General features: G+C 36.4%; 1 protein-coding gene across 1 annotated transcript in view; it reads right to left on the bottom strand.

Annotated features, from left to right (window-relative positions):
• VAV3 (vav guanine nucleotide exchange factor 3) overlaps positions 1-21,560 on the bottom strand; it is a 357,055-nt gene that overhangs the window by 35,136 nt on the left and 300,359 nt on the right. The window contains exon 21 of the mRNA XM_035017895.1: positions 5,253-5,318. Coding sequence (XP_034873786.1) covers positions 5,253-5,318 — 66 coding nt within the window. The remainder of the gene's footprint in view (positions 1-5,252; positions 5,319-21,560) is intronic.

Raw genomic sequence — 21,560 nt, 5'->3', positions numbered from 1 at the left:
TATGCAAATAAAGAAAGAAGAAGAAGAAAACTTCTAGTTGCTGATTATAACTACAAGATGGACAAAGCCAAAGAAGGTACACTAATATTCCAAGAATAACTAAATCCATACTATTAGAGGGGAACAAAGTTTATAAATTCCTAAGAAAAGACAAGGAGTATGGATAGTTTGTTTTGTATTTAGAAATTTTTCATGAATCTCTGTTACCCGTAATTTGTAATAGAGCTCTGATCAATGTAAATATGTCTCTTAGCTACGTCAGTTTTCATAATGGGCTGTTACTATTTTGACCTTCCAGGTTAATAGTTATATATAACAAAATTATCTTTCTGGTCAGAGCATCTCCAAAGTTATTAGTATTTAAATATTTTTATCCTATGGATCACACATCTAATTTCACCACCATGTAAAATCCTGATACACAGAAAATAATATGTAGAGTATATTACACCCATTCAAATCCTGCAAATATTTTCCTATACCATTTTGTTTTCACAAATAGTAATCAATCTTCAATGATTTCTCTTTAGAAGATATACGTGGCTTCTGAAATCTGATGGAAAAATATTGCCTCCTTCCTTCTCCCTCTTCGTATTCTCTAAATGCATGCTTATTCCTCAATCAACCCTTCTCCCTAGAGAGCCGAAACAAAAAAAGCAAACACAACACAACAAAACCAACAAAACAAAGATGGGACAGAGAAGGAAAAAGAACTTCAACATATTCTATGGATTCCTTTGGCTTGGGAAAGCTGAAGATCCACGAAAATGAAGGGTGATAGAACATTCTAAAGCAGAACCAATATCCCAGTCTGTTTCACCCTGATGTCCTTCTAGAGCTTTCTCACTCTTTGGTGAATGTATTCTGATGTGTGAAGTGCCAGGACTATCTTCTCAGCACTAATCCCTATACTGAGGGTGGGATCCTATCTTTCTCCATCTGTCACAGGCCCTCCGCACTTCTTTTTTGGCCCTTTTCTTATATAAAACAATAGATACTTTTCTTCTGGATACTTTCCTATCTTTGAATATATTCTCAACTTTGATCATTTCTCCCTAATGCCTTTTTCTACCTTCATCACAGGCTGTTTATATTGTTAAACTTTGGCTGTAGTCATACAGTTTTAAAAAATATTTTACTGGATATAGAGCATGCATGTAAAATAATATATATAAGATATGTGCTTCTTCCTGAAGTACATCTTATACAAGTTAGAGGGAACAGGTAGAGGTAAGTTAGTTTGTGTTTGTTTGGCTAGAAATGTCATTTTTTAAAAATTTTTTTAAAAAGATTTTATTTATTTGACAGAGAGAGAGATAGTGAGAGAGGAAACACAAGCAGGGGGAGTGGGAGAGGGAGAAGCAGACTCCCCGCTGAGCAGGGAGCCCGATGTGGGGCTCAATCCCAGGACCCTGGGATCATGACCTGAGCCGAAGGCAGATGCTTAACAACTGAGCCACCCAGGCACCCCATGGCTAGAAATGTCATTACTTCATCCCTACGGAGGAAAGATAGATTTGTAAGTTGACTAATTTCCTTTCAAAGCTTTGAACATATCATTCTTATTGCTTGAAATATTAAAGTTTCACAATATGGAATCTCCATTTGGTTCTTTTTAATAGTTACTATTTCTCTGTTGCATTCATTATGTGCATTCATTATGAATATACTTTCCTTTATGTCCTTGAGCATAGTTATAATAGCTACTTTAAAAATCTTTCCCTGCTTATTACATCATTTGGGACCTCTCAGGGTTGTTCTCCTTTGATTGCTTTTTCTTTTGAGTATAGTTTGTGTTTTCCTCCTTTACATATTGAGTAGTTTTGGATAGTATCTTGGACAATTTGAATAATATGCTGTAGAAGCTCTGAATTCTGTGATGCTTCTAGAAAGAGTGTGATTTTTCTTAAAGTAGGCAGTTAACTTGGTTGAACTCCAACTGCAAACTATCACCCCTATGGGGAGAAGCAGATGAATTCTCAGTTTTGTTCTTTGAGCCTAAACTGAACCACTTTGGGACAAAGTCTGCACCATGCAGCCAAACTGAGGCAAAGTTTATACACAGAACTCGAGGTTCCTCCCTCTCTGACACCTTCCTTTCTAAGATTTCCTTCCAACTCCACGTTCCGCTTCTTCAAGCTAGTGACACTGTGAAGTTTCTATCTGAACTTTATCTACCCTGTATGGTGCAACCTAGTATCTGTCCTCAAGCCAGCTGCAAAACCAGGAAACTAACCTAGTGTCATCCCCTTTTACCGAGTGTCAACTCATCTCTTAGCCAATGCCTTCAGATTGTTTTTGTTATTGCTTTAATATCTCGCCCAGAGCTTGTGGTTGTTTTCTGTGGGAAGCTTGATCCAATAGGGGCTACTTGACAACCACCAGAAGTGAAAACTTTTGTTGCCTCCATTACTGCTGTTGTTAGCTATGAGTCAAATCATCAACTCTTTATAGGTAATCCATATTCTCCTTAAGGTTGGTTTTAATATTTCCTCCTTGTTTTTGATGTTCTGCCATTGAAATGAACTAAAATGTGTGTGGGTGTTGATTAATTTCATATACTCTTCTTGACTTTTCAGTTTTACCATAAGTTCTGGAAAATTCTCTGCCGTTATTTATTTGAAAATTGCTTTTCTACACTATCTCTATTCTCTCCTTCAATAACATGCATTTGAACTTTATTGCTCCATTCTCTGTTAGATTTCCATTTCTTAATCTCTCTGGACTACTCACTGAGAAGTTTCTTCAGATTTGTCTTCCAATTTTCTACCCAACTGTGTCTAATATGTCATTTAATGTTTCCATTAAGGTTTTCATTTCACTTACTCTGCCTGATTCTTTGTGAAATATATCCAAGAAATTTGGAGAGTGGCTTTTCTCTTCTTAGACTTTTATTCTTTTTTATTTCTTCAACCATATTAAATATAAAAATTTGACCTTGGTACCTGATAATTACAGTATCTGCTGTCTTTGTGTATCTAATTTTGAATTTTATTTTTTCTGCTGAACTTTGCTTAAGATGGTTTGTTTAATCCTGAATGTGATGATCCCATATTGTGAACTTATACTCCCTAGGACTTTATCTGTAGAAATCCTCTTAAGGACTGTGTGCAATGAGGCTCCAATCCAGAGACAATCTGTATTTGTACTGGAAACACAATCAATGTGGAATCATTTTAAACTGTTTCTAGCTTAGAATTATTTCAGTCACAGAGCTGGTATGAATTTCAGCCCTACGCCTGGGTGGTTTTTGGATCTAAAGTTAGGAATTCTTACGGGAGACTGCTTTCTTTTTTCTTCCCAACCCAGATCCAAGATGAAGATAGACATATCTTCTGTGGAACTGTTTTCTTCTTGTTCACCCACTGAAGACTTCGGGAGTCACAAAGCGTTACCCAAGTCTGCACTGTGCTGTAGCTCCAGGTTTTGTTCCCAGTTACTATATTACCAGGGATGAAATGGTCTCATTTATATTCCTCTTGCATTTTCTCAGTTCTAACTTTCTATCTGGCACAGCATATACTGGAGAATAACCTTTGAGCTCAGAATGGAATATTCCGCACTACTCATGGACCCCTGATAAACAATATGTCCCAGAGTCAAAAGAGATACCATCTTCCAAACTCCTTCAACATATCCTCCCCTCCAATCTCTCCACCTACTTAACTTACCCTAAACCAACAAATGAATCTACAATTTTATTAAGCACTAAAATTTTAATAACTATTAACTTTGCACTATAAAACAATCATATTTAGTTAGTATTCCTACCCATAATTATTTTTAACTCCTTTAACTCCTTACCAGCTTAAAATTCTGAACATGTTTTTCCTTCTAGTAACTGAGTCACCAAATACCATTCACTATAAGCTGATATAATTAGTATCTACTATTGTTAATTATGTAGGTTCAGCTAGGAATTTTCTCTTGCTTTTTCACCCCTTTGTTCATTCACACAACAAAGTGTATTAGATACCTGCCAGGTGCCAGAATTTTCCTAAAATAAAACTTCAAGAGGCTGTAAAAAGATAACAGAACTTGATATATGAAATGTTTAATATTCTTGATTTGATGTCTTTTGGTTCCCAAACATCTTAATATTGGAATGTATAATCTCCTGCTTCCTGCCTACATATAAATATCATTGTTTTAAGCATAGGAAGCTTGAATCTTGTTCATACAAATGACAGAAAACTAACTAAAAATTCATTTTGCTTACATAATTAAATAAGAGTGGTATCAAAGTTCAACAGTTTCCTAAGATTATTAGATAAGAACATGTGACATTAGATCACAGAACCAATAGAATAGCAAATTGTTTTTGATTCCCTTTGCTTTTGAAATTAATGAAGCTGGAATGAGTACAGTAAATTAATTTACAGACTACATTCTGAAATCAAGGATGGCAGACATTTATAATATTAAAAAGGATGTCCAGTTTGTAAATCTAGGAAGGACTGAAATATAGCAAGCAAGATAATTTAAGGAGTTTTTTTTAACCATAAACTCCATTATATTAATAAAGGAATTTTCATATACTTCCAATCAAGAACTTCAAGAGTTTCATAGAAAAATCAACCCTAAATATCAACTTACAAAAAAATAATGTCACCTTAAACAGAAATTTATAAATCTAATAAAACACCAGAAAGCACATTTTATGTTATATTCATCCATAATAATGTTTGAGTAAATGCTCATTCATTCTCCTTGTATCTATCTAATGTGCTTGATGTTTTCAGAAAATGCCATTATGACATTAAATAAACAGTAACGACAAACTAAAGCACAGAAAAATGTATTTAGAGATTTGATTGAAGATTTTGTGGACTTCATGCTATTATGCTTTCAAACACACTAGTGGAAACATAACATCTCTCTATAACCCAAAATGACTAGGAATAGATTAGAGCCTACCATTCTCACCTCCATGGGAAAAGGGGAAAATGCATCTAATCTATAGCTTTGATTTATTCCTTCTAACACCTTGTAGACAATTTATTTTTGTAAACGTAGCTACTAAGTTGGATTTTCTCCTTGCATATACCAATTAAAAATATTTTCTGACAATGGAATCATGAGGATTTTAGGCTTATAATAACATTGACCATATATTCAAACCTGAAATAATATGATCCCTCCAGAAAATATTAATAACATTGAGTGACAAGACCATATCCTTTATACATTCTTACACAATTAATTACAGCATCAAAACCAGGAAAAAATGGAAAGAAAATACTCATACTTACACATGGGCAAGGCTTGACAGCATCACTTGGAAAAAATCCAACCTCTCCAGATGCTAAATTTCTACCCTAAATTAGGGAAAAAAATAATACCAGTTTTGAGAACCCATTTACCACAAATGATAATCTCATAATGCTGTGTACATGGTGTTGTTTTTCAGGATTCCCCAGAATTACATGTTTTGTCCAGTCCTAAGCATTAATTTACTATGGCTCAGGGAAAAAAGCAGAAGCAAAGAGGTTTTAAAATTATTAAACTTTACATGTTGTTTCAGATGATAATTATAAAATAAGAATTCAAGTTTGACTTCCCAAACTACCATTCAATCTTGTTAACTTTACATCCCTCACTCCAATACAGAGATAATAGCATATTTGATCTATTTTATATTCACTAATACAATTAAATACATTGGTTTTGTGCAGGCTCACAATTAGAAATGTGATTTAGATGGTTACTATTGGTATCTTTAACAGAAATCATAAGAACATTCCTCCAACAAGACAGGAGACATTTTAAGACTTGTGGAAATTAAAAACAACATGATATGATGTTTTAGGTGGTTTTCAGATTTAGGAGAAAGGACAGGGTACTGATCAAGAGAAGAAGACAGATAAGATGTTGAAGGAAAGTATTATAAGTTAAAATGACACTGCAAATGAGAAGAGGGGGAAGGAATTAGCGGAATAAGGAAAACCTAAACACCAAATGGTCACAAAAATACTTAAGAATTTATTCTTAGAGACCTTTGATCAAATTCTTTAAAAAAAAAAAATGTAAATTGGTACAGCCACTGTGGAAAACAGTATTGAGGTTCCTCAAAACATTAAAAAATACAAGTAACAGTTATTCTACTACTGGTATTTATGCAAAGAAAACAAAAACACTAATTCAAAAAGATACATGCACCCCTATGTTTACTGCAGCGTTATTTTACAATAGCCAAGATATGGAAGCAACCCAAGCGTCCACTGATAGATGAATGGATAAAGAAGATGTGGTGTATGCATACAATGAAATGTTACTCAGGCATAAAAATGGATGAGATCTTGCCATCTGTGACAGCATGGATGGGTCTAGAGGGTATTATGCTAAATGAAATAAGTCATACAGAGAAAGACAAATACCATATGATTTCACTTATATGCAGAATCTAAAAAAACAAATGAAAAAAACAAACAAAAAGCAGAAACAGACCCATAAATACAGAGAACAAACTGGTCATTCCCAGAAGGAAGAGAGTTGAGGGGATGGGCTAAAGGGGTAACAGGGAGTGGGAGATACAAGCTTCCAGTTATGGAATGAATAAGTCACCAGAATAAAAGGTAGAGCAGAGGGAATATAGTCAATGGTATTATAATAGTGTTATCTGGTGACAGATAGGAGCTACACTCGTGGTGAGCACAGAACATACAGACCTGTCAAATCACTATGCTGCACACCCGAAACAATGTAACATTCTGTTTTACTTCACACACACACACACACACAAAATCTCAAGACACTAACCCTGCAATTGTTTCCCTTTTGCAGAAAGACAAACTATACTCAAAACACACTGCAACAATCAGAACATGTAATTAAAAAGTTCTTATGAGATGACTTCTTCTTGTCCAAAAATTGGGCTTATTTTTGCTATTCAACAATTGCTTCTTCTCAGTAGCTGAGTAAATAGCATTATGACTGGATATTACATGCTCGCTTATTTTTGACAAAAGTAACCAAAAAAAAAAAAAAAAAAAAAAGATCAGCAAATATTTCCCTCTTGAAACAGTATCCTTTTGTGCCCATGGCGCTTGGCTGTGAGTTTGTGGAGAAGGTTTTATAAAGTGAGAATCCAGAATTAAAGGATGAGGAGGAGGAAGAAGAGAAGAAAAAAAGGGGGGGAAGAGGTGAGAGGGGCATGGGAAAGAGAGAGGGGAGGTGTAGCAGGAAAGGGGGAAGGGTCAGAGAAAGGGAAAAAGGATAGAAAAGAGAAGAGGAAGGGTGGGGTTAGGACAGAGGGAAAACAAATAACCAAGCAAAGAGAAGATGTTCATTTGGCCAAGGTTCTAAAACTGTATCGCACTTGCGTATCAGGGAAAAGGTAAATGAACAAGTGGAATACTCATTCATTTATTCAACAAATACAGTATCAATATTAATTTGGTTAGGCACTTAGGAAAACGCAAAAATTCGTAAATCATTCCTGTTTCCCCCTATCTTCTCAGAGCAAAGATACATACACACATACTTTTAACACAAGGTGGAAAGGGCTAAATACTGTTAGGTGCAGAGGAGAGGCTATGGAAATTGGAAAGATATTTTCAGTATTAGGGGTTTGCCTGAAAGCTACATGGAAGAGTGGGGGGCACATGAATATAAAATGTGTGGGATGTGAACACACAGAGATGGAAATGGAGGAGAACATTCTGAAAACAAAATAAAGCATGAGAAAGGAATTGGGGTATAAAAATACAGGTTGTGCATAGGAAACACAGGCAGAGTCTAATAATGGCTTACACTTAGTGCACCCTTACTGTAGGCTACACACCACTCTGAGCATTTCATAATCCTTACAGTGGTCCTTTGAAGTAGGCCCAGTTATTATCCCCATTTTATAGGTGAGGAGAATGACCACCCCATGATCACAGAGCCAGCAGTGACATAACCAGAATTCAAATTCGTATGTTCTAACTTCAGAGCTGGATACTGCCTCTCTACACAAGCATTGGACTCCTAAAGGAGGACAGAGGGACGTGGAGCTAAAAGGTGGCAGGGAACCAGTTTGACTGAGACATGAATTTATCATTGGTGAGGGAGTTTCAGTGACGCGGTTATGTGCTTTAAAAGAAGTAAACTGACATCAGCATGCAAGCTGGCCTGTAGATGGGCGTGGCTTGGTAGGTGAGAATATCATTAGAGAACTGTATCACGGTAAGGGGGAGGAGAAAGCGGGACTAGAAACATTATGGCACTAGAGTCCATGGGGCTTACCTGGGGAGTGGGTGAGGAAGAGAAGACCATGGGAGTTAAAGACTAGAGGAAAGTCAAGGATGGAGGTGATTACATAAGGCACCCAAACAGATAATCTGGATGTAGATGGCAATTACACAGAGGGGAAACTTAAAGTCAATGGAGCAAGACTATCATGGAAGAAAATGTAGACAGAAGAAGATAAAAGACAGAGCTTACAGGAATTAGTGTAACCAGGAGGCAGGAAGGATGTACCAGACTAGAGGGTGATGAGAACACAACAGCTATAAGGTTGGAATGAAGTGTTACTCTCATTCAACTGCGTATTCTGAGTGCTTTATTTATTTTAAGCATGACACTGAGGTACAAGTAAATAAGTATGATTTGGGGACTGTACGCCTAGCCAGACCTCTGTACGGGATGCACTGTAATGCTACTCAAGTACAACATATACAGGAATGTGGGCTGGAGCCATACACCAAAGGAGGCTCAGAAGAGGAAAAGAGAAGGGTGATCGTTTTTAAGAAGTAAAATCAGACCTCTGAGAGCACACTAAAGGAAATAAGTCTATTTTGCAGGGGAGAGGCCAGAGAGAGAGCTCTATGACGGTCTTTCAAAACTATAGTTGAAGATAAATCAACAAGTTGGAAGATTACAGCTATTCTAAGAATGGTGAACTGTCAATTCACATTCGTCAGAAAAAAGAACACATGATCTTCATCTTTGGAAAGCAGAGTTTAAGAGCAGCAGTGATGTTTCATTGACAATGCATGTTGGCCAATACAATGGCACCTATTTCCCTAGAACAAAACTGACACGGGGTCCCTCATACGGACTGACACTTTCACTCATTCCTCCCCCAAAGCTGGGTTTGCACATTCCTACTCTGTCATCTCTTCTATAAAAATGTCCTCACTCTGCGGGTGCAGATTTAATCTCGCCCTGTCCTCCTCCGGCACCTTCCCAGACTGTTAGTAGTTCACTGCCACATGGAGGTCATTATTGCTCTACACGGTCTTCTCCTTTACTAGACTGAATTCTTCGAATCTGGGACAAGGTCAGTTTTTACGAGAGAATGCCAAATGCATAGTAAGTGTTTCAGAAATGTTTGTAATTTGAGGTATTTCTCGATCTGATAGTCCCATGTCAGTGAGGAGCATGACCTTAAGTTCCTCTTAACTGAAAAGAAGAAAATATACCACACTTTGTTTTCACACAGTCGAGCACTGAGAAGCATTAAACTGTTTCTATATATGAAAATATTCTTATAGTGGCACTGCTTGACATTTTATATAAGCAAGCGGTGTGCTGAAGAAGGTAATGCACAAAATAGAGAGAAATGAGGTGAGAACACAAAGAATGCAAGAGTAGGAGACACATTAATGAATTTTATAACTTCTGAGGGTGCATGGACCGGCCCACCTTTTTTGTCATTCTTCCTTTATAGAACCAAGGGTTCTGCCTGAAAGGCGTGAATGGGAACTGTAACTGTCCTAGACAGTAGAGGCAGGGGCATGGTCATATAAGAAATGTCCTAAAACTAGGGTAAACATGCAATTTTCTGTCCAAACCAGGATCTTTTGAGAGGGAAGGGTAGTGATTAACAACTATGCCAGGACAACAGGTATAAATTGGGACTGTTAGGGGTAAACCAGGATGTATGGTTACTGTATCAAAAACCATTTTGTTCTTTTTCCCTGCATTTCAAGAACACTACTGGAGTTTTCTCAGGAGAGGGAAATTTTCACTAAACAGACTACCAAGGTCATTCTGAATTGTTTTTTCCTTAATAAAATGCCTTAGCAGTGCAGGTTACATTTCTTTAATGGTCTTAGGCATCCCTTAGATGACAGAGGTGAGAGATAACATATCTTAACAGATGAATAAAACTGCATTTCCTCACTAACTCCTATGAGATGTCAGTTTTAGCTGGGGGGGAGGGGGAATATGCGCTGTATTCAATGATTTTCCACTTATTAAGGTAATAAGCGTCCTACAACATTTGGAAGATTAAAAAACAAAGTAATGTGTAAGAGGAGTGTCTTTGCTTCCCTGGTGGAAGTGTGTGGGATGTACATTGATAATTCCTTAATGCTAATGGGTGGAGCACCTGTCAATCCCCTATGCGTGGACAGAACAGCAGACTGTAGCTAGGAAATAAGCCATTTGCAAAGCCAATGATTTTGTGCACTTTATGTGATGATCCATCTATGAAATTTTTACTAACTTTGATGAGAGGCATGCACCTGAATTTTCTTCTTTGCATTCCTGCGTGGGCATTGTATTCTGGGCCAGATAATCAACGTGTCGTTCCTTTTATGCCCCTTACAAATGCCAGAGATGGGAAATCTTCTTTGTTAGTTATCCCCCGTCTAATATTTGTTCTTGTGAGTCCCTTAACATCTTCAAGGTCAATTTGAAAACACTCCTCTTTCATAGTTACATGTCATCTGATGTACCACACAGTACTATCTTTATGTGCATTTATTCTACAGGGCATTCTCTATATTATGTGAGGAGACTTTTGTAAATCTAACAGTAAAGGCTGATTCATTCTTATGAAAATATTTTCTTTGGAAAGTTTCTGAGAAAATAAGTTATGGTAAGAAAAGATGCACCTTTATAATTTTCATTGGCTAAAGTAGAGCAGGTACAAAGCAAAATAATATTAAATAATAATTCATAAAATAATGATGCCTTCTGTTCTGAAAAGCAAGTTGCTTTAGAAAAATGTATCAAATTAAAATTATTGCTAACTTTCTCTGAAATTCCTGAACATCACAAATATTCAGACACTTCCTTATTTCTAACTGACCTTAGATTATAACTATTTTTCATCTTCCCCCAATAAGAATCCACAGAGAACCATAATGAATTAAAACTACATTAAGTTTGCTGGTAGAAATGATATTTACAATCTACCTGAACAGAGAAAAACATTAATGTATGCTGCCATGGCAGAGCTGAAACTGCTTTTTTAAAACTCATAGACAAGGATGGCTTAAAATGACAGAGGATATCCTCCAAAAATCTTAATCGTAAATTGCTGGGCTCCCAACTTTGCAAAAAGGAGAAAGAACTGCTTTAAGAAAAATACAGAGTGTCTTTTCCCTGTGGCTCATTTATCCCCTTAATACCACCTGGATTGGAGCTTTAATGCACTCCTGGAATAGCACTGAACAATTTGAAACAGATGTGGAAAGCTGAATTTAAAAGGGACAGATTAATGGTTATTTATGAAAGATTGGAAATTTTCCCAAGTTACAATGCCCTAAACACTTTCAACATATGCATGAAGGTGCTGTGGAGATTACTAAGCAATTTATCACACATGGGTAATGGCCCGAGCAACCGTCACTTTACCTAGTCCTCTCTCACTGTCAGAAATGTAGAGTCTGGGTATGTGGGGGAAGACGACATACGGGGTAGCCATGGATTATGGGAATCTAGGCAAATATACAAATTAGTTTACTGACCAGATGGATGGATGGATGATGAATAGCTTGTACCAAGCACTATTTCTGGAATTATTCTGACAGGCTTTGTGAGTACGTGCAATAGAACCAAAGGACTGGAAAAGGAGAGAAGCAGGACAAAGACCCTGTCTGAAATTGACCTTTGGTAAGGATCTGTGATCCTAGCTGCCACCATACTGTAACCATTGTTATCAGTTAAATATACATCAGTGCTAGTTCTTGGAAAACATAGAAAATCACTACCATACAGTAGGGAGGTGGCATTGGGAGAGCTCATTCTATTTCCAGCTCTGCTATAAAAGAACTGTATAACCTTAGGCAAATCTCCATGGTAAAACAAGAATGATGACAAGATCTGCCACACATGCCTCACTAGGGTAATACAAGGATCAAAGAATTAACATGTCTGAAAACACATGATGATTGCTAAAAATAACTGTTTTCTATTTTTTCCACAATACTGCTTTTTGATTATTCCCAATTTTCTCACTTCTAAATTTTTTTTGTTGGCTGTTCTTGTGTTATTAAAATAGAAATACCTAGCCGGGTAATAATCCCACCAGCCTCCTTATATTTAGACAAGTTTGCTAAGCCACAAGTAAGACAGACTCCCGTATAACTTTCACCTGAACAAGAAATACTACATTCAGAGAGTCCATTTCCTTATCTCAAATGTGCTAGTGTTTTCATGCAAGTATACACATTCTTTCATCATTAACTGCTTCTTTATGACAAGTAAGATGTGCATTTTTCCACCAGTGAACAACTTGAAAATTTGCCAAGCATAATGGCATAGGGTTATACCAAATGGTCATCACAATGAATTCCAAAATATTCACGCACATATACAGAAGAACAAAAACATAGCCTAGTGCTTTTATCATTTGTTAGTCAAAAGAGAATAGGATTAACTTTTGTCCAGTGCATAAACTCCTGAGGTTTTTCAAAGGACTATATAAAATTCATATTCCTAATCTAGTTCATTTGTAGTTAAGTGGCTGTCATAGGCTTAGAATTACAAATAACTTTAAAAAAACTTGTATCTTGGTCTAGAATCTTTGAAATTTATTTTCAATTTATAAGGGTTTATAATTGCATCACATCATCAAAACTTATAACAAAAGCCTCAATTATATTTGATGGCTTTTTGAATGCACACAAGATTGTGTTTACTACATCACTGAGATTCTGTCAGAAAGAAGTGTCAAAACTCAAAAAAAAAAAAAAACCCCTAAAAGTTGTGAAATGTACACTAACAGAAAACCCACTAAAAAGCCATAAGTTGTATTTCTACACTTATATGTGAGATGAATATAATAGCAGAACGATACTTTGCAGAACATTTTTCTTATTATCCAAAAAATGTATTCTGTGGGGTTCCTGGATTTCTCTAGCAGGGAAGGGAATGCTCTAGTTTTTCATGTCTTAAGGCTTTTTCTCTAAAGTCTTACGAGGTAAGATATTGTACGTGATGTAATCCTGAATCAAAATTTAATAAATATATGTTTCTGGTTGAAGGAAAGAGAAGAATACTTTTGATGAAAGAAAAAAAAATTAGCAAGCAAAAATCAATCTGAATGTAGGTAGGCCAAATCCCAAGTGGTTACTTATTACAAAATCTGGAAAGAACAGGATCTACCACTCTTGGAAGAAATCCTATCTGGGGAGAGGCTATATAACCCAAAAAGTAAACCAGGTTTGACAGAGGTCCAAAATATAGAAATTCATTTTTCTAATCCTGGCGGACAACTAATGGATGTTCTCCTATCCTTGGTGATTTTAATCTTAAGTAATCACAAAGGAAATATCCCGAGTAATAGCACCATACACATCAAACACTCATGGCAGCATTAAATATTTTTAAAGAAATTACTTTTTTACTAAGAACAAAATTACTGCTTTAATGAAACATGTACTGACTACCTGATAAGTATGAGGGATTATGCTACATACTAGGGGATTAAATATGACTAAACATGGGTAACATCTTCAAGGATCTCATTCAGATTATGTGGTTCCTTAATTAGCTTTTGCTTTGGTCATTTTCATAGAATTCTGGACTAGAGGAAAAAACCCAGGAGGTAATAATTTGATATGGATAGACAGTTGGGAGCCTGATGTTCTATTCCTATCCTTCTGATCCTTGAGTAAGTCATATAACCTTTTATGGCTTCAATATTCTCACCTGTGAAATGACAGGGTTTGACCCAAGGGGTTTTTCTGTTTTGTTTTTTTGTTTTTGTTTTTTTTGACCCAAGAATTTCTGAGGTCTCTTTTAACACCAAAGCTCTTTGCTTATATGAGCACTTTTCCTAATTACCTACAATTCTCCAGTCAGTTACTGTTACTAAGAAGTATTTGATTCACAAATTCTTAATTAGGGATATTACGTGTCAGTAATTGAATCTGTTTGCACTTATTTATAGAAGATAAAGACATTTCAGATCCTAAATGACTTTAATTTTACCTCAGTGTGAAGTCCTCTATTTTCCAGGGTACACAGGATTGACTTGTTAGAAATGACATTCATTCATTCACTCTTCAGGAACTCCAATTACCATGAACAATTAAAATCCAATATATGTTATAATCTGAGAAATTATTTGGACCAAAGTCTTTAGAGAGTATGCCTGTGCACATTATATTGAAACCCCTTGTGGTGTCAAATCAACAGTCGTATCAGATGTAATTGCGGGTTGGTGGTCCACTGAAGGTATTCTGTGACTGACACACCCTTGTAGTAATTATGGCAGAATGCAGTTTCTGTGGTAATAAAACAACAGAAGAAAATATACCACAACAGAATTTCTCAGAACTAACCCCCTTAATAATGTTGCTTTCTATTGGGGAAAAAAAGACTTCACTGTCTAAACTTCTCCTTAGACAGAGGTGTCCTCTCCTACATACATTATAACCTACATTCTGCCCTGTACCAAACATAGGAAAAATACAAGTGAAGAGCTGTTAACCAAAAATGCCCATCTTGAGAGTTAACAATTAGGACCTCACCCACTTTGTCAAGAGCTTGCCAATTCCCACAATACAGTCTGTACACTTGGAAACATTCCTGCAAACTCAGTTTAAGATCTATTCAATCAAAGCCAGTTGGCAATCACCCAGGGAGAATGTTTCTTATGGACCTTCACTAATGTCTATTATCATCTATAATCATCTCTCCCGGGCCTCCCCTGTTCTATTATAGTCACGCTCTGCCTTTTTCTTCTTCCCTGTAATTAGGGATCCTGATTTAATGCAATATTTTGAGGTAAACACCTGTCAAAATAAAGGTCTCATGATTGCATGACATACTATTACCAAATAAGCTGTACTATTTTCACATGGCTTTTTACCCCCACATCCACAATTTCAATTCTGCCGTGGCTTCTCCTGACTTTATACAAGGAATGGGCAAGTGGTGAGAGGAAGTTCAGAAGCAAAGTCAAGGTCAACTGAGGAAGACCCTGAAACTATGCTCCAGCACTGCCTAAACAGGTATCCCTGCGATGACAAAAACCAAGTTTGGGATTTCACAAAGAAATGCTCTGGAGCAGGATTCTGAATGGGGAAAAACACAGTTCCCAGAGATGTTTATTCTATGGTTTATAATGCCAAAGCGATGAGCCTTTTGGTATAAAGAATCAGTTTTCTTGGGGTGCCTGGGTGGCTCAGATGGTTAAGCGTCTGCCTTCGGCTCAGGTCATGATCCCAGCGTCCTGGGATCGAGCCCCGCATCCGGCTTCCTGCTCAGCGGGGAGCCTGCTTCTCCCTCTCCCTCTGCCTCTCTCCCTGCTCATGCTCTCTCTTTCTGTATCTCTGTGTCTCAAATGAATAAAAAAAAAAAAAAAAAAAAAAAAATCAGTTTTCTTAACAAAGAAGATTCTTTTAAAAATTTTTTGTTCATGTTTTTATTTGCCTCTGATTATGATACAGCCTGGCACCTGAATTTTAGATCAGGAAAAAAATATATATACAGTTTTAGAAAATTCTATTGTAGCTAATATTCCTATGTGGTCTAGAAGAAACTAGAAAAGTCTCTTAATGTAGAGCAAAGGAAAAGATTCCTTTGAAATGATTTGGCTACTAAAGTTGCAGGGAGAGATGTCAGGAGAAAAGACCTACTAACTCCACTCCACTGTACCTCCCTTCCCAGACCCCAGAGGGTTTCTGGACAGGTCATGTGTTACAGGACAGATTGCTTAAGGCTTTCAACACAAAAGGTCAATAGTGCCTACAGCTGAGTCCACAAGTAAGCAAACCATTCCCTAAGCAAAGTTTGTTTTCTGTAAACCCGTCTCGTGTTCCTTCCTATTCTCCCTCCCTCTCCTTGAGCCATCTTACACCTTCCTCATCCAACCTCACTCTAAGAAAAAGGCTCATGATTTTACCCTTTTTTATTTACACTAACTATTCCCTTCAGAATTTATCATTTGTGCTTTTATGTCTAAGTAGGAGTAAAAATTTTAATACCTGATTAAAGAAATTTCAAGAACTGGGTACAGGAATTGGGAGGGCAGAGTGGTCTTCTATGAGCCTACACACATTAGTGGGACTCTTCATATGAAACATGGGGAAGACGAAATTTTTTAAAAATTTTAAAAAACAATCATTTTCCCACTTCTGGAAAATGAAGCTTATCTTTCAAATTCATTAGCCATTATACAGAAATATACTTTTTCTCCTTTTCAATTTTCTTTCAAGTTTACTTCCTATAATTTTTATAATACCCTCGTGTGTCATTTAGGTATTAAAATTCTCATTTTATAGATGAGGAATTTGAGGACATAAGGTTAAATAGCTTTAAGACTATTCTGAGAGAACAAAGATAAATTTAACTCTGACAAGATGAATATTTTAATGGTCTTTCAGATAACATCATAAAGTATAATTTGAGTCCATAAACAATGAATTTGAAAACTTATAAATAACATAGTATAGAAATAGCAGCTCTGAATAGCATTATTCATTCTAGACCTACCACTGAATGCCTATTTTATGCTAGGCACTGGAGATAAAGAGATGAAAGCCATGGTTCTTATCTTTCTGGAGTGCTCTAACCAGGCAGGGAAAACAATGAACAGACCATGAGGATACACTAGAAGTGTTATGACAGAAACCCTTTGGTTCAGAGAAGACCTCAAAGGAGGTGCCCCAAAATTGACCTTGATGGTAAAGAAGGATTTAGCTACGAGAATGGGAAGTAGAAGGGAAAATTCAGACAGAAGGTAAAATATGAATCAATAGCTAAAGGTTTGAAAAAAACATGTCTTCTATGAAAAAGATAGATACTCCCCAATTGAACCCTTAATTTTTTTTCTAGGTTAGAATGAGGAAAACATATCTGTTAAAAAAAAAAAATCGCATGGACAACTAAATGGTCAATTATAAGCAGTAGAACTGTAATCAGTGTGCCAAAAATATATTTTTTCCACAATTGCCTTTGCTAAATATAGCAGGCATACGGGAAGTAAAATTTCCTTGACCTGGTAAACTAAGACAAGGTTCACCTCCTGCATGCAAACATAACAACAGTGCTTTAAGGGCTAAGATGGTAGCAAAGGGGATTAAAAAAACAAACTTTTTATTTAAATTCAATTTAGTTAACATATACTGTATTAATAGTTTCAGGGGTAGAATTTAGTGATTCATCAGTTGCATATAACATACAGTGCTCATTCCATCAAGTGCCCTCCTTGATGCCCATCACCCAGTTACCCCATCCCCCAACCCACCTCCCCTCCAGCAACAGTCAGTTTGTTTCCTAGAGTTAAGAGTCTCTGGAGTTTGCAAAGGGGAAGTTAACACCTTCTTGCCCCTGGCCAAGTCAAGAGCCACCCCTCCCCCACCTTGCCTCTGGAAGCAGGGTAAGGAGGAATGCTTCCCTCAGGACAATCTCTCAAGTTCTCTCCAAACTCAATTTATTTTCTGACTTTTCAATTTTCCTTTGCAGCAAAGAGTTAAAAAAATTTATAAAGCAAAAACTTCTACATAAAGCAATGCTGTGTTTCCTGATTGTTCTACCAAAGAAGAACTAAAGTGCCTTTAAAAATGTATTTTTTTCTTTAGAGGTGTTAAGAATTATAAATGATTCTCCTAAAACAAAGGTAGGATAGTCTAACATATAGAACTAAGGCAGGAGGGGAAGAATGAAGGGGGAGGAAATCAGAGGGTTAGATGAACCATGAGAGACTATGGACTCTGAGAAACAAACTGAGCATTCTAGAGGGGAGGAGGGTAGGGGAATGGGTTAGCCTGGTGATGGGTATTAAAGAGGGCACGTACTGCATGGAGCACTGGGTGTTATACGCAAACAATGAATCATGGAGCACTACATCAAAAACTAATGATGCAATGTATGGTGATTAACATAACGTTAAAAAAAAAAAAAAAGAACTAAGGCAGGAGACCAGAAGTCTGAAATAGAGTCTAATTTTAATTCTGCAAATGCCAGCTTACATAGATGGATGATAAATTTGGCCCTTTAAAACCACAATTCTAATTCACCTTCTTTACGGAGATTTCTGTGAATTAATCAGAATGTGTGTAAAAACATTTTCACTCCTTAGAATAAAGATCATGTAGATGCATGATTTGTAAGTGTGAAGTATCACAACTATTTTCCTAGGTTATTTAACTTTAATTGTGGATAAAAATATATATTTTTGGCACACTGATTACAGTTCTACTGCTTATAATTGCCTTTTGGTTCCAATTAGCTTACAAAATTCTCCCTGTGGAACATTTGGGTATTCATAAATGACAATGGAGCAAATAAAACCCCATGATACAGGACACAGGATCCTCATTGTTTCATAAGCTTTATTCTAAGAAGAAAACACATAAAGCTCTTTATTGTAACACACACACACACACACACACACACACAAACAAAAAGACCCCATAGATGGCATGGCATGATTTTACATTTGCTTGTTTCTTTCTCTTGCCCTCTCTCCCTCTCTGATAAGTATAATTTGTATCTCTTCTGGGAAAATAAAGTTTCTAATAGGAATAGTCTCAGCATGAAGGATGTTTTCCTTCCTTACTAAGTCCTTATTATCATATACTGAAACAACTTTAAAGCAACAGGTTTATCATCAGTCCAATGACATGACTAGAACGGTTCCATATGTTGTTACTCTCAGTAAAAACTATGCCTTACACCTGCACTAGGAAATGGCCAATTTCCTCTTTTATATTCATTTCACTTGAAGACAATTTTATGAAACTTTCAAGGAAAGAGAAAGAAGACAACAAAGACGACAAGAAAAAGCTGCCAAAATGAATCCCTTCAATGCAAGGACCGTACAGAGAATATTTTTACGGCTCAATTGTCAACTCATTGTTTGAAAGAAGTTATAATGAAAATGCAGATACCCACTCACTTTGATAGCATTAGAAATTACTGTTGTTATAATAATAATATAGACTACACTATAACAGCTATTCATAGAAAGTTCCTGATAGAAAGTGGAGGATAATTTGTATTCTCTGGACATAGAGTATGTAGAAAACATGACAGTCTACAATAAAATCCAACTTTCCACACTGAGTAAAGTGACTCACTTGAAAAAACAGAGGAGAAAACAGTTTAGTTTTAAAAGCATAATTTCTTGAAAATTTCCAAATAAGCCAAAGCACTTAACTAGTACAAAAGACATTTTTGAAATTCAAATGCAAAGCCACTGTAATATTGCAATAACTAATCCATATTGTTATCCACAGTTTTAACTTTACATGTATTTGTAACAATATGATTATAAAAGCGTTAACCCAAAACTCAACATGGAAACCAGCTGCATCACCTATCCTAAGCTTTGATCATTCCTTAGGTCATTAAACCACAAGGTTAGAAACCAGTTGTCCTTTTTTCTGTGATCAGTACAAAACATGAAGTCAGACACAAAGTACTTGGACGGATGAATGGATGAATAGTAGGAGCTACTATTTAATGAGCACTGGGCTAGAACTCTTTCATATATCATTTATTTTATTCTGTATGCATTTTACAGATGATAAAACCGAGAGTAATCTATGTAAGGTCATGATGCCAATAGATGGCAGTATCAGTAACTACTACTCAGCAAAATGAGGTACAATTTCCAAAATTCTAACACAGAAAAGAAAAACACTTAATTTATTTTTCTGGTGCTAATTATGTACAATCTCAAATGAGACCAAACCAACTGGGTAGGGTCCAAAAAGGAGGTGCCTAAAAACTATCTTCTCAGAAGCAATTAAATACATATACATAAACACACACACACACAGTGCATGAGTGTGCGCATGCACGTGCACATGTGTGTGTGTGTCTCCAGTGCGGAGTCACATCTTTTAGGATGCAAACCATAAAGTGCCTGTCTTCTTTGAATATGACTATCAACAAAGTAATGTACATGGATCCATTGTAATCACACATACAAACTCCTATGACTTCAAAGGATCAAAACAGCAACTTTCTTTACACATTTAGATCCAATACAGAGGAAAGACTTTTGTTCAGAAATTTTTAAAACATGTCATTCTAAATCATGCCATTGAGTAAGTACACATCCAGACCAGTTTCCTAGATATACCTTCCATATGTACAGTCTATAAAACAAAAGCTGATTTTATCACGATAGCCTTGGAGAACTGCAAGATGTGAATTATCTTTTGAACCAAAGAAAACACTTATATATCAAGTTCAGTATGAAGTTTGTAGCAAATATATTTTAATTGCAAACTAGTTCTTTGAAAATGTTCCCTTTATTTGGTAACTATCAGACACAAAGTACTGAGTTCACTGTAACACCTTATCTTGTAGCTATGCTTAATAAGTTGGTTTGCTACCAATGACCCATGAGTCAGCTGGAAATAATGTCATAACTCCATGAACTCAATTGGATCACCCTAGTCAATGACTTCCATTGAATTTATCTAGGGTCTGCTGAACCCAGACCAATTGTACCCTGATCTCTGGAAGTGGGGTTGTGTGTTGACATTATTGCAAAGCTCCCAGATGACTCAGAGTTGTGAGCACAGCTCTGGTCCAGCCCTTGTCCTGTAACGAAAACCACATAGTGATTAGCTTGACCCAAGCCATATAGCTGGTTGGCTACAGATGCATGACTTGAGTCAGGTTTTCTCACAGCACCACTGCTCCTTTCAGTAAGGCTAGAATCTGTTGGCTAAAAAAAGCTAAGAAGTACACATAAGACAATTCTGACTCATGTTACATCCTTGTTGAAAACATTAGATGAACTTTTAATTTATCTCTGAAAACCCAAACATATTGCTAGCTCCCAGCAAGCATGAACGGGTCTTCTAAAGACAGGAGACATAATATCAAACCAATAATTGGAGTTGATAATTGAAATGTGAGCAGTGTCTGAGTAGTGAGTATAGAGTTGACACTCAATATATATTTGCTGATCTGAAATAAATGTGCTAATTGTTTTTCTCTGCTGTAGACATTAGCCTTACTTGTTCCTATTTACCATCCTCTCCTCAACAGATATACACATACATTTTGTCATACAATGGTCTCATTTCTCTTATAATTTTCCTGAGAGTTTCCAAAGCCATTATACTAACATCATACCAGAAAAGCTTCATGCTTCCAGGCTGTTGAGAGGAAATGACAAATAATTATGTCTTTCTTATCATCTAAAAAGAATAGGAAGCAATACAATTTAGTAAAAAGAACACTGGGCTTCCAGTTCTTCATGTAAGGATCTTGCAAGTCATCACTCTGCCTAACAAGTAAAACACTGAATAGATTGAAAAAAAAAATCAGCAATTCTTGGATCCCTAAGAGAGGAAAAGACACAAGACAAACCTCAGCCCCCAGGACTGGAGAGACAGACCGGCAAACACAGGGAGTCAGAGCTTACCAGAGCA

Source organism: Mirounga leonina, unplaced genomic scaffold (assembly GCF_011800145.1).
Source record: "Mirounga leonina isolate KUSES-001 unplaced genomic scaffold, KU_Mleo_1.0 Mir_173, whole genome shotgun sequence".
Lineage (NCBI taxonomy): Eukaryota > Metazoa > Chordata > Mammalia > Carnivora > Phocidae > Mirounga > Mirounga leonina.
This window is presented reverse-complemented; position numbering and strand designations above follow the sequence as displayed.